The following is a 12584-nucleotide window of genomic DNA, read 5'->3' as shown; positions in this document are numbered from 1 at the left end:
TGAAACACTGAGGCACAGTTTCCAGGTAAGAAGAGAAATCAATTATGTTATATCTACCCTGCTAAACAGCAGAGACCTGTCAGAAAAACAGATCAGAGAACTTTTATAAATGTATATTATTTTAAAATTTGATTTTGATTACAGCTGGTTTACTGTTTGCTTGCGAGAGAATTTGGTTTGTAAATAGTCATCATTGATTTAGAGTGTAGCAGAGGAAATGGGGTGCCCAGGGAAGAGAGAGGTGGAAGACAGAAAATCCTCTTCAAGAATGAAACCAGGGCTGTGCAGCTGGCAGCCCATAGGTCCTCTGCAGCCCACAAGGAGTTAGCATGTGGCCTTCACCCAGCCACTGCTCCCCTGCCACTGCTCTGGCTGTTAGCAGCAGCAGTTGAGGTCTCTGGGCTCTCCATCCCCCACCACTGCCCACCTTCCACTTCTTGCACCCATCCCAGGGCACGCAGCAGTGTGATGCAGCACAGTACAGTGCTAGAGGGGCTGCCTGTGAGTGGGGAGGCAAGGCATGTGGCCACGTAGTGTGGTGCAGTAACCAGGTCTGGGATGCCTACAAGGTGCAGTGCAGCAGTGGGCAATGAGGGTGCCCATCAATGCAGTGCAGAGCAGCAGCCAGGGGTGGGGGAGGGCATGCAATACTGGTGTGCTACACAGTGAACCTGTACATCATTCCAGAGACTTAGCAGCTGAATGTCATGGCAGGGATTTAGCTTCACTAGTTTTTGATGACCAATGCTCCCTAAATCTAACCCTGCAGACCCTAGGTTCTTCTTTGGACACTGGCACCTAGGTGCCAGATTTAGGAAAAGGTAGTAGTATTATTTTAAACCTGTGGAATGAGGGTGGAGTAATTCATTTATATTGCAACAGCACCTCGGGGCACCAGTCATCAGCTAGAACTCCACTGTACTCCGTATTGCTCGCACACAGAACAACAAGGCTCCTGCCCCAGATGTCTTGCACAGTATCATCCTGAATAGATTGTCATGCAAAATCAGGACTGTAAATGATCAAGTGCTCACTATCTCTCTGATGAGATCTATACAGTTAAGCAAGAATTTGAATGTAAGAATAAAATGGAATGTGATATTAAATCAATATAGATCAGTAGCCAAATTGTCCTTGTTTGTGACAGTTCTGAAGAGATGCTTTCCTGACTTCTCCACAAAGAATGGCGTTCTGACTGTAGCGAATCAGACCACATTCAAGGATGGAAGGGGAAAAACAAGAAATGTGACTGATCTCAGGGAAGCTGCAAAGTAAGTTTCACCTCCCTACTGCCCTTTTATTTTGCAATCTCTTTTGCTCATGTTCCAAGTCTGTGAATTAGTGTATAAATAGAAAAGAAATCAAAGTAAGTTGTAGCAAAGAGCTGAAATTAACCAAGCGAAACATTGTACTGAAGCAGTAAATTTCTTCTTGAGTGCCTTTTAAAATATGAGGCCAGGAAACCACCAAAGGATTTATGTGTACACACGTGTACACACACACACACACACACACACACACACACACACACACACACACACACACACACACACACACACACACACACACACACACACACACACACACACACACACACACACACTATATGGTATATGCCCTAAACACACATATACACATCCAAAACTTGGCTGTACATCAGTAAATACAGAACTGAGAACCTTCTTCAGCCCCTTCCTCCATCTGCTACCTTACCAAAACTATGAAGCATGTAAAGCTCCTACCACAAAAATTAGGTACCTCCTATCACACCATCCTGTTGTCACCAGAGCCCACATTTCTTCCTAATGTCGTCCCAGGAAAATATTTAATGTTGTCATTTTTGCAGGGTTAGGAAATAATTTCTTGAACTGAGAGCTTATTGCTTGCCTGCTTCCCAAGCAGTTTCTTCCATTTTTGGTACTGGTGACATTGGAGCTACAAGTGTATGGCTCGCTCTACTTTACAGCAGCCCTAATACCATTTGACTGTATTTTTGTGATATAATAAGTAATTTTGTCTGGTGATCATCATGTTAATTAGTACTTAGAGAGTTTTTGAAAATAGTTTTTTTTCCAAGCACTGTATAACTATTCCCTGGTTTTGAGGACTTTCAGCTCAACTTCCCTTGCTTGCTATTATGGTACCCAGTGTTTGTGTATAAAAGTAAAGCCACAGTATAGTAATATAATCTTATTACTCATGGGGATATTTTAAATTCTCCTTTCCTGAAATAAGTATTAGCAATAAAGACGTTCTAAAATGGAACATCACTTTGCGGCTCGTGTTCTGTTGCGTGAAATGTCTATTTGCTGTTTAAATCAGGTCTGTGCTCTCCCAAATAAACCAAACTTCTTATGTTTTTTTCCCCAAAGTGGCATCAATAATGTTCTTGATGCAAGATCAATTGGAATGAAAATATTTGAAGACTATGCCAGTTCGTGGCATTGGATTTTAATGTAAGTTTATGCACAAATATTCCTACCTCCTCCATTCGGGTCTCAGAGGGTACAAAATTTGGAAAAATGAATCATTTTGTATGGTTTTCCAAACTCCTACTCCTAAATTCAAAGGGTGACTGGAATCTCCTTTTTTTCAATATGTGTATCATGGCACTTTTCATGTTTCTGTACACATAGTGAAAATAGTCCAATATTCCATTGTATCATCCATAAAAAAACCGTACAGCTGGGTTAGGTAGTTTTAGTTCAACAAAAATGATGAGGCTTCTTTGTATTACCCACTTGTATTGTTATTCCAAAACAAAACGTGTGTGTGTGTGTGTGTGTAAGCTGGTTATGTTTGCTAAGGGATATTTAAGAATTTAATTGCTCTGTCACTTATAACATTAGCAGGCAACAAATAGTTAAGACCATCATAAATTGGAGACGACCAATGTGTTTGGCCAGTTAACCCCCCCACCCCCCCACATTTTTAATAGCCTTAAATGTGTCCTGAAAGGAATGCTGTTTTTGCACTAGCAATCTCATAAATCCCAGAGAACAAATTCAGCACTAACCAGTGCAGACCTGGCCATGAACCTGCAAAGACTTAAACACATGTGTTGCTTTTCACTAGTTAACACACAAGTCAAAGGGACTTCTCAGTGTGGGTAAAGTTGAACATCTCCATAAAGCTTTGCAAGACTAGCAGTTGTAAAATGCACACATTCATTACATATTGATCAGCCTGAAATGCAAATCCATAGACAGACATGACTTTTCATAAATCAATAGTGAAATGCACTTGGGATAATAACATATATGAGATTAGTCTTAAGAAATAGCAGTTATTAACACTTTTTACAGTAAGTTGCTACATCTATTGATAAGTTGTCAACTTCCCAAGGCAACTTGCTCACAAACACATAGTGGTGCTTAATTCTGCTTTCAATTAAGTCAATGGAAAAAAACCTTGACTGACATTCAGCAGCAAGAAGGTTGTATTCATAATTCCTGTTAAAATAGATGAGAACAGGACTGTGTCCAGCATTGTCCATAGGGAGACTTGTTTGAAAAGGTTACTGGCCACGTTTGAACTAGCTGTGTGGTACTTCTCAACAAGGGGTCATAACCCCCACCCACCCCCTGTGACATGTGAGGTTACAAGTCTACAGAAATTCTATTGGAAAAGATGAGCTGATGCTGAAAATGAGCACGGAGTGGGATCACACACTTGGAAGCAAGATCATGTGCGAGGAAAGTATTAGGAACTTCAGAGCCAGAGAGAAAAATTGTATACCGATATCAAAGTTTTAGATATTACCGTTTTTAAAAAATACTCTATGCTTCCAAAACTGTTGGAAGAATTTTCCTCTTTATTCTGATTTCAGAGTAAATTGGTCAGTTTTCAGGCCAAATATATTTTTCAAGCCAGAGTGAAAGGGATGATAGTTCCGAGCTTAATAACAAATGCAGGTAGATAGCAAGTAGGCCCCTGCTTTTCCACAGTACTTGGAAAGATCTGCAGCTTTAAGTTCTCAGGCTCTCTTCAAGAAAGCAGATCTGTGGAGGACAGCTCCTGAGCTGTAGGTCCTGCGTGGGCTCCACTGATGGCAACGAGACTTTAGCATTTGCCTGTAGCTAAGCAAATGTGTAAATGGCTCCTGAATCTCCCCAGCTGCCAAACAGTGCAGCTATCTTTGGGGACCAAATTCCTCTGAATTCATAGATTTCATAGACATCAGGGCTGGAAGGGACCTCGGGAGATCATCGAGTCCAGGCCCTGCCCAAAGGGCAGGAAGTCAGCTGGGGTCATAGGATCCCAGCAAGATAAGCATCCAATTTGCTCTTGAAGGTGTTCAATGTAGGTGCTTGAATGACCTCCGATGGCAGGCGGCTCCAGACCTTGGGGGCTCGGACAGTAAAGAAATTCTTCCTTATGTCCAGCCTGAAACGGTCTTGCAGGAGTTTGTGACCATTCGACCTAGTCATCCCTTGGGGCGCTCTGGTGAACAAACGTTCCCCCAGATCCTGGTGGTCACCCCTGATAAACTTATAGGTGGCCATCAGATCACCCCTGAGCCTGCGCTTTTCCAGGCTAAAGAGCCCCATGGCTCTCAGCCTGTCATCGTAAGATCTGTTTTCCTGACCTCTGATCATGCGGGTGGCTCTCCTCTGGACTCTCTCCAGCTTCTCCACATCCTTTTTGAATTGTGGAGCCCAAAACTGGATGCAGTACTCCAGCTGCGGCCTCACCAAGGCCGAATACAAGGGGAGAATGACGTCCCGGGATTTGCTTGAGAAGCATCTATGGATGCCAGCCAGCATTTTGGTCGCTTTATTAGCCGCAGCATCGCATTGCAGGCTCATGTTCATCTTGTGGTCAATGATGACCCCCAAGTCTCTTTCTTCTGTAGTGCTATCCAACGTAGCACTGCCGAGCCTATAAGGATGCTGCAGGTTTTTCCTCCCAAGGTGGAGAACCTTGCATTTTTCAGTGTTAAACACCATGAGGTTCTCGTCTGCCCATTTGCTGAGCTTGTCCAGGTCAGCCTGGATCACCCGCCTTTCATCTGGCGTGGATGCTTTGCCCCAAAGTTTGGTGTCATCGGCGAACTTGGCCAGCCCACTCCTGACTCCAATGTCCACATCATTAATGAAGATGTTGAACAGTATGGGTCCAAGGACAGAGCCTTGAGGGACCCCCACTGGTCACAGGGCACCACGATGAGTGACTGCCATCAATTACAACCCTCTGGCTCTGACCACGGAGCCAGTTTCCCAGCCAGCGGATCGTGGTGGAGCCAAGGCCACAACTGGCCAGTTTGGCCAAGAGGTGATCATGGGATACCAGATCAAAAGCTTTTTTGAAGTCAAGATATATGACATCAATCTCTTCTCCCTCGTCCAGGTGATAGGTCACCTGGTCATAGAAGGAAATGAGATTGGTCAAACAAGACCTACCCGCAACAAACCCATGCTGGCTATCCCTTAGGATGTTAGCCTGGGCCAGTCCATCAAGGATAGCCTCCTTAATAAACTTTTCTAAGATCTTCCCCAGGATACAAGTCAGGCTAATGGGTCTGTAGCTAGCCGGATCCACTCTCCTCTCTTTCTTGAAGATCGGCACCACATTGGCCTTCTTCCAGTCTTCGGGCACTACACCAGAGCACCAGGAGTTTTCAAAGATCCGTGCCAGGGGCTGGGCTCTGACGCTCGCCAGCTCCTTGAGTACCCTGGGGTGCAGATTGTCAGGGCTGGCTGACTTGAAGGTATCCAGCTTCTCAAGGTGTTCCTTCACGAGGTCAGCATTTATGGAGGGTAGGGGATCCCCATCACCCGGATCTCCCTGTCCCATAGCAGGCATGGGCGTCCCATGGGACTGATGAAAGACTGAGGCAAAGTACCTATTTAATAGGTTGGCTTTTTCCTGGGCGTCAGTTGCCAGTTGCCCCATCTGGTTTAGCAGGGGTCCAACGTTGCCCTTGCTTTTCCTCTGGCTCCCCACATATCTGAAAAAGGACTTTTTGTTGTCCTTGATGCTTGAAGCTAGTTGGAGTTCAGTTGCAGCCTTGGCTTTCCTGGTTTGCTCAATTATGATCAAATCAGTGAATGGAAGGAGTTACCCTGATGTAGAGCTCAGAGGAAGAGATCAAGCTGAACAGTGAGGAGATTTAAGACTATCTCGTGAATGTTAGGGTGAAGAAATCTTCCAAAAAAACTTGAGGTTTACTCTTGTTCTCAACTAGCTGTTCACCTGTAAGTAGGAGCCTTCTGGATTTGCCATTCTGTGAATTCCACAAAATCCAGCATTTCCCAAAAAAATATTGGCAATGCCCATAGAATCCATAAAATCCATGGGGGAAAAAAATTACCAGGGGGGAGGGGGAAAGGCTGCCAGCAAGATGGCTGCTGCCCCCATCCCTTGCTGCTGATTGCCTGCCAGAGCTTGCCCCTCTTGACCAATCAGCAGCGCGGGGCAGGGCAACATGATGGACAGTCCTCACAGCCAATCAGCGGCAAGGGATGGGGCTACACAACAGGCAGCCCCTGCATCCAATCAGTGGTGAAAGGGTGGGGCAACAGGGGCCTCTCAGGCAATCAGTGGCATGGCTTCCCAGGCCCACATGCTGCCTGCAAAATCAGGGGGCAGTTCCCATGAATTAGGTAGGTCCCTACCTATAAGGTCTTCAAGGCCAAAAAAATGGTTTACCTATCTCTGTCCCTGTGGTGGGCCACAGCCTGACCAATCTTTCATCATTGCTAACCAGCTTGATGTGTGGGAAATACGTGAGAGTGGTCACTAAACAAACTTTCAATTAATGCCTACAGATTGTGTGTTTAGTGGGTTCATCTTCAAAGTCGGGGACCTATAGCAGCATGCTTGCTTTGATTTGGTGTCTTCTAAAACCATTAAGGAATGTAATATTTTACTTGTGCATCTAACCTGCTGGGATTATTTGTGAGAGGAGCATAGCTCTTATCTTATAGAGCTTTATAGCCAAATCCCATTGTGGAAGTAAACAGTTTACACAGCTATTATATTTTTCTTCGTGACTTGCTTAATGGGAATAAAATCTGAATTAACATTTCCTTATCACTGATTTGAGTAGGCTAAGAGAAAAACCTCATTGTATAGCTGTCTTTTCCGAATTGCCTTGCTACTAGGTCACTGCCAAGGTCAGTTCTTGTCGCTTTCTGTTTATGTTCTGCAATGCACCATGCACACCTATGTTTTGAAGGAGAATGTTTTTATCCCTTAATTCAAAGTCCCTGTCTATTTCCAGGCCTTTGGAGAGGTTAGCTCATTAATTAATTTTTTCCGTGTTCTTAACATAGGAACATAACTTAAGCCTGTAGGTTTCCCCATGCACTAACGTGCACACATCCTTCCAGTTTGATTTTCTCTGCTCCTGCCCATACCATTAACAAGCAAGTCATAGAGCAAGATTTTCAGCTGGCGTAAACACCATAGTCATTTCAGATGAGCTAATGCCAGTTCATACCAACTGATAATCCAGGCCATATAGGCATTCTGGTTACATCCATAACCTTATTACATCACAGAGTTTTCCAATACTTTTATGATATCAAAACTTTAATCCCACACATTGAAGGATATTTTTTGCTAAAAGAGGTTTTGTGGAAAAAATGTGTTGCGAGAATGACTGACCCTCATTTTGGGAGTGAGTGAGGGGCCGAGGAGGGCTTATGCCTGTTTCCTTATGTTTCTCTCTTCCATCTCTTCAGTGGCCTGTTCATTGCAATGGTTGTGAGCCTGCTCTTCCTTGTGCTGCTGAGATTCACAGCGGGGGTTCTCTTCTGGATTTTCATCTTTGGTGTGATTGGAATGATAGGCTATGGTAGGTGTTAGCTCCTTGATGCCAAGGTGGAGCAGGATACGTATTTTTCTTATTGCTTAAATTTGTACTAGGAAAATCTGCAATTATAACCAATGTAATTTTTTAAATCTGGATAATATTGCAGATCGGAAGGGTTTTTTTGGTTTTCTTTAACGAAGCTTTTACTGTGGATCAGTTGCAGTACCATGGAACTACTCACTCAGTGGTTAGTTTGTGAAGCAGTAGGTTTTGTATGTTTGCATTTCTTCTCTCGTCAAGTGGGTTAATAAGCTTCCAGTCTTATAACTCGTCCCCCCCGCCCCTGCATGACACGTTAAAGGCAAATCACTTTCTTTGAAAAATGTTACTTGTGTGTATAACTCTTCAGAAGCACTCAGGCTGCTTTGACTTGTTTTTTTTCCCCCCCAAAGGCATCTGGCATTGTTACTGGGAGTATGATCATCTTCGGGGAATACCTGGATCTGACCTCACCATCTATGATATTGGGTTCCAGACTGACTTCAGAGTGTACCTGCAACTGAGGCAAACATGGTTAGCATTTAGTAAGTGCTTTAAAAATAGTCTCTGTTTATGCATAACCAGGAGAATGAATCGTCACACATCAAGTGATTCTTGTTACACCTGCAGACAAAACTTCTCCTTTGGTTACCACACTGTGACATCTGCAGTCAGTGGAGATGTCTTATTATATTACACAGTTTTTAAACTTTCCATGATTACTATTTTATCCGACCTACTTGAATCATATTTATAACAAACATGGAAGAAATGCACCATCTAGGGAACATTTCACATACTGTGCGTCCCTCCTCATGTTATTGGGGATGGTAAGGGAGAAAACAAGACAATTCCTGGGACTCGGGCAAGGGTGCATGTGAGAAGTGCATTTTCTGTCCCCATCCAGTCCTTTCTGAGGGGGAACTATGTGCAGCACAGGAAGAAGAGAGATAACAGGTACTAAGTGGACCATTGTCCACATGGTTGGTCCATTTGGGCAGGATCACTGACCATGATTGATTAGATCCTGGCATGAGACCCGGGAACACTTTGGGGGAGTACTGGGGACACGAGTGTAGCAGAAGAAGTAACCTGCATGAGCTAAGTACAGTATAGGTATTGTTACAGTGTTGCAATCAGTGTCCAATATGGGAAAAGTCTGGGAGTAAATCTAATTTAAGAGGCTGCTGGCTGAAGTTTGGCCTTGCTGGTTTAGGGAAGGCCTCTGATGACCTGGTTTGAGTTACTTTTCATGTCTTAGCTGAACTTACGGCACTGAGCATGAAACTTTCAGGCCATAGGAAACTAACTAGTAGAGAACACTGCAACACATCTCAGCAACTCAGGCCACGTTAGACCTAACCTGCAGTCACTCTACTGGCTTCCCATAGAAGTTCAAGTCAAGTTCAAGGCCTCAGTTCTCATCTTCAGGGCTCTCCACAGCCAGTATCTAGAAGGTTGCCTGAAACCCCTAAATGAGAGTTCTTGTACAAGGGAGTTTTTAGCAGTAAGACCTAAGCCCCTTTTGGCAGGGCTTAAAGAATGAAGTCCCGCAGGAACTAAGAGCAATCACAGACCTCACCATCTTCCACACCGAGTGCATCCATCTGACTTCTCTAATGCAAGAACTCAACAGATTTTTAAAAAATTCTTACCCAAACCAGACACTACCCTGCACACACATTTTCCATTAGAAAGAAAATGGGAGAACAGTCACGTGACACATATTTCTTAAAGCAATACTGGAAGGTACATAGTAGGGGTGTGCAAAGGGGGCCCTATTCAATTCGGATTCAGCCTGAATCAGGGACAATGATTCAATTTGTTGATTCGGATCGCTGTCTCTGATTTGATTCGGCCAAATCCGAATCTGAAGATTCGATGCTGATTTAGAGAATCAGTGATTTGGACATAGACACAACTTTAAGTGTTTCTTCTACATACCTCGAGGTACCAGCATGGCTTGCAAACGCTGCGATGCTGGGGTGAATGGAATGCTCCACAGGAGCACGGGGGGCCCTCCATGTGTTCAGCGGTGAACCCCGAAGTGGACTGGTACCCCCCCAGCTCAGCAATTGGCTGTGGGGAGACTCCAGGTGCCCCTCCAAACCTAGGAGGCACCAGTCAGGAAGTGGGGGGGCCCCCTAGCATGCTCCCTGGCAGACCCAGAAGCGGACTGGAAGTGCTTCTGGTCCACTTCTGGGTCTGTTTGGGGAGCCCCCCGCAGTTCTGTGGGACACTCTAAGCACCCCAGCATTGCAGCATTCATGAGCCACCTAGATTAGATAGAACCCCTTCGTTACCTAGTTTAATAACTAAAGCTGCAGTCCTTTGCTGAAACTCATCTTCTCTTTATTTACCTGGATGTCTGGGCTAATATGCTAATAAGACATATATTACCACATATTGCTAAGGCAAAGTTCTCTAAAGTTATGTACCTAGAGAATATTCCAGTTTTATTGCATCCCTATTTCATGCTTATAACACCCAACAGATGCTAGCCTCCTGCTTACTCAGCAGGCACTGATTCAGCATGCATATTTCATATGGGTTGAACTATTTTATTACAGAACACAGTTCACAAAGGAGGCACACTATACACATTTTGCAGATGAAGAAACCAAGGTATGGGACTAGATGAAGGTCCCTCAGCTGGGTAGCAGAAGAGTCAGGAACAGAGTAATTACCAAAGCTCATCCTTTAGGTCATGCTGCCTCTCTTAGGTGCTTTATACACATGTCCGTAATTTAACAGAACTGAGTTGGAATAAATTTAAGAAATGTATTGTCACCGCAAGAAAACTCTGAGAATAACTGTGAGAAGACCTGGTCCTTGGAGGGGTAGAGCAGTTTCATGGAAAGCTGAGGGCACTCGGCATCTCTGAGGATCCTTAAGTTGATACAGTAAGGCATCATACTTGCTAAGGGGGCTTTGGATCAAGGTACCACAATGTCTGCCTGCCCATCTAGACACTCAAACTTGATTTTTAAAGATTCTACAATTACTTGTGGGGGAAAGATCTGCAGTACAGCTCTTTCCATTCTCAGGTATTAGCTGGTATGTGGTAAACTGGTGGAACTGGGATTCTGAGGCTGGGACTTCAGGAGCAGAGTTAGAACGTGCGTGTAACTTCTGTGGAATACGGCCCCCTCCAGACTGTCCTCTTCCAACTCGCTCCATTCCAGTTAAATAAGGGCTGGATTCTACTCTCATACCAGTGTTATGCACATGTAACCCTGTTGACTTCAGTGGAATTGCCTCTACGTGAAATCAGGGCAATGAAAACCAGAATCAAGCCTTCTTCGTGAAAGAATTGATTTCCATCTTCATTTCAAATACTACAAATTACAAGCAGTGCAACATAACCATTCAAAGTGCCTGTATATAACTAAAGAGAAATGTTTTCTCATTAAATATATTAAGGAAAATAATATTCTTGCCAAATGTTCCGTTCATATGGTTTTTAATCAATGATTTTCTTTGCAAAATATTTTACTTTGCAGTGCTCCAATTTTCTTTTTAAATTACAAATGCTAATATCATCTGCCAAGGCCCTACACATTCTAGCTGGCAGCTGGAGTGTGGGAGTTCACAAGCACTTATAAAATGGGGATTGAATGTTGGAATTTTACAGTGAGAAGGAGCCAGAGCAGTCTTTCTGAGTTACTTGGGATTCATGAACAGGACTATAAAGCAGGAAGCTGAAACCAACAGTGTAGAAAGAAAGTGTTAATTTGATTTTTTGATCAGTTTAATTTTCTTGTTTGCAGTGATAATACTTTGCATTGTGGAAGTCATCATCATACTGATGCTGATCTTCTTAAGGAATCGGATCCGGATTGCTATTGCACTCTTGAAGGAAGGCAGTCGGTATGTTTCACAGATGTTTTCTTAAAATAAATTATAACTACCCACCTTGATGCACTACTTTGGAGCTGACTCTAGCACAGCTGGGGTAGAGTGGTATGATAAAAGCATGATAGAAAAAGTGATGATAAGGACAGGGGAAGCCAGTCATCCATTAATGAGGCCATATCTACATTAACAGTTGTCACTGCCAGAACTTTTCTTTGCTTGCAGATATTCAGAGACACAGCAAGCTCATTCAGTGCCCAGGGTGGTTAAGGAGGTGTGGCAGGCAAAGAGGGTAGTCTTACCTACCTGGGCCCTCTGCACAGAGAAGGAAGTTGCTGCTGCTGCTGGTCAGCCAACACTGCTACAGCAGCAGCAGTAGTAGTAGCCACGTTCCCTGTGCAGAGAGCCAGGGTAGCAGTGACAGAGAGTCCAGCAGCAGCAGCCCTGTAGCACGAACTCCCTGGAAACCACCTCAGGGGTCCTGTTTGCTTCCCCTCCCATCCCCAACACCAGATGCATTACTGGGTGCAGGGCTACACATGCTGTGAGAAAAAAACTCCCCAGAGAGGAGAGAGGGAAGCCCTTTCTAGTCACCACCCATCTCTCAGATGCACTGCTGGGTGCACAGCTCTGGTGCCTGGTTCCTATAGCTAGGCAGCACAGGGATGCCTCTACCATGGTAAAGACTCCTGGGAGGGGATTCCAGAAGCCCTCTCCATAGTCGGTGCCCAGGGCTGGTACCCGACTTGCCCCCCCCCCGCTACACTGCTCAGCTGTCAACATTGCTGTGTCTTGAGTGTGTCCAGTCAGATGCTTTTGCTAGTTTTGTGCCTTCTCACTGAGGAGGTAGTGTTGGCAAAATGACTGGACATGATGCCCCATGGTAAGAGCTCATGGCCTACACTTGCCTAGATTGCGGTACTGCTGGAGC

At 44.4% G+C, this 12584-nt stretch overlaps 1 protein-coding gene across 3 annotated transcripts in view; it reads left to right on the top strand.

Moving 5' to 3' along the window:
- SLC44A5 (solute carrier family 44 member 5) overlaps positions 1–12584 on the top strand; it is a 239894-nt gene that overhangs the window by 196623 nt on the left and 30687 nt on the right. For all 3 annotated transcript variants that reach the window (XM_090046428.1, XM_090046430.1, XM_090046429.1), the window contains 5 exons: positions 1148–1271; positions 2373–2456; positions 7689–7801; positions 8212–8343; positions 11569–11668. In XM_090046428.1, the coding sequence (XP_089902554.1) occupies positions 1148–1271; positions 2373–2456; positions 7689–7801; positions 8212–8343; positions 11569–11668 (553 nt within the window). The remainder of the gene's footprint in view (positions 1–1147; positions 1272–2372; positions 2457–7688; positions 7802–8211; positions 8344–11568; positions 11669–12584) is intronic.

The sequence above is a fragment of the Crocodylus siamensis genome, chromosome 5 (genome assembly GCF_052110815.1).
Source record: "Crocodylus siamensis isolate JL-2025a chromosome 5, ASM5211081v1, whole genome shotgun sequence".
NCBI classification, from domain to species: Eukaryota; Metazoa; Chordata; order Crocodylia; family Crocodylidae; genus Crocodylus; species Crocodylus siamensis.
The sequence above is the reverse complement of the archived record's forward strand: the minus strand, read 5'-3'. Positions and strand labels throughout refer to the sequence as shown.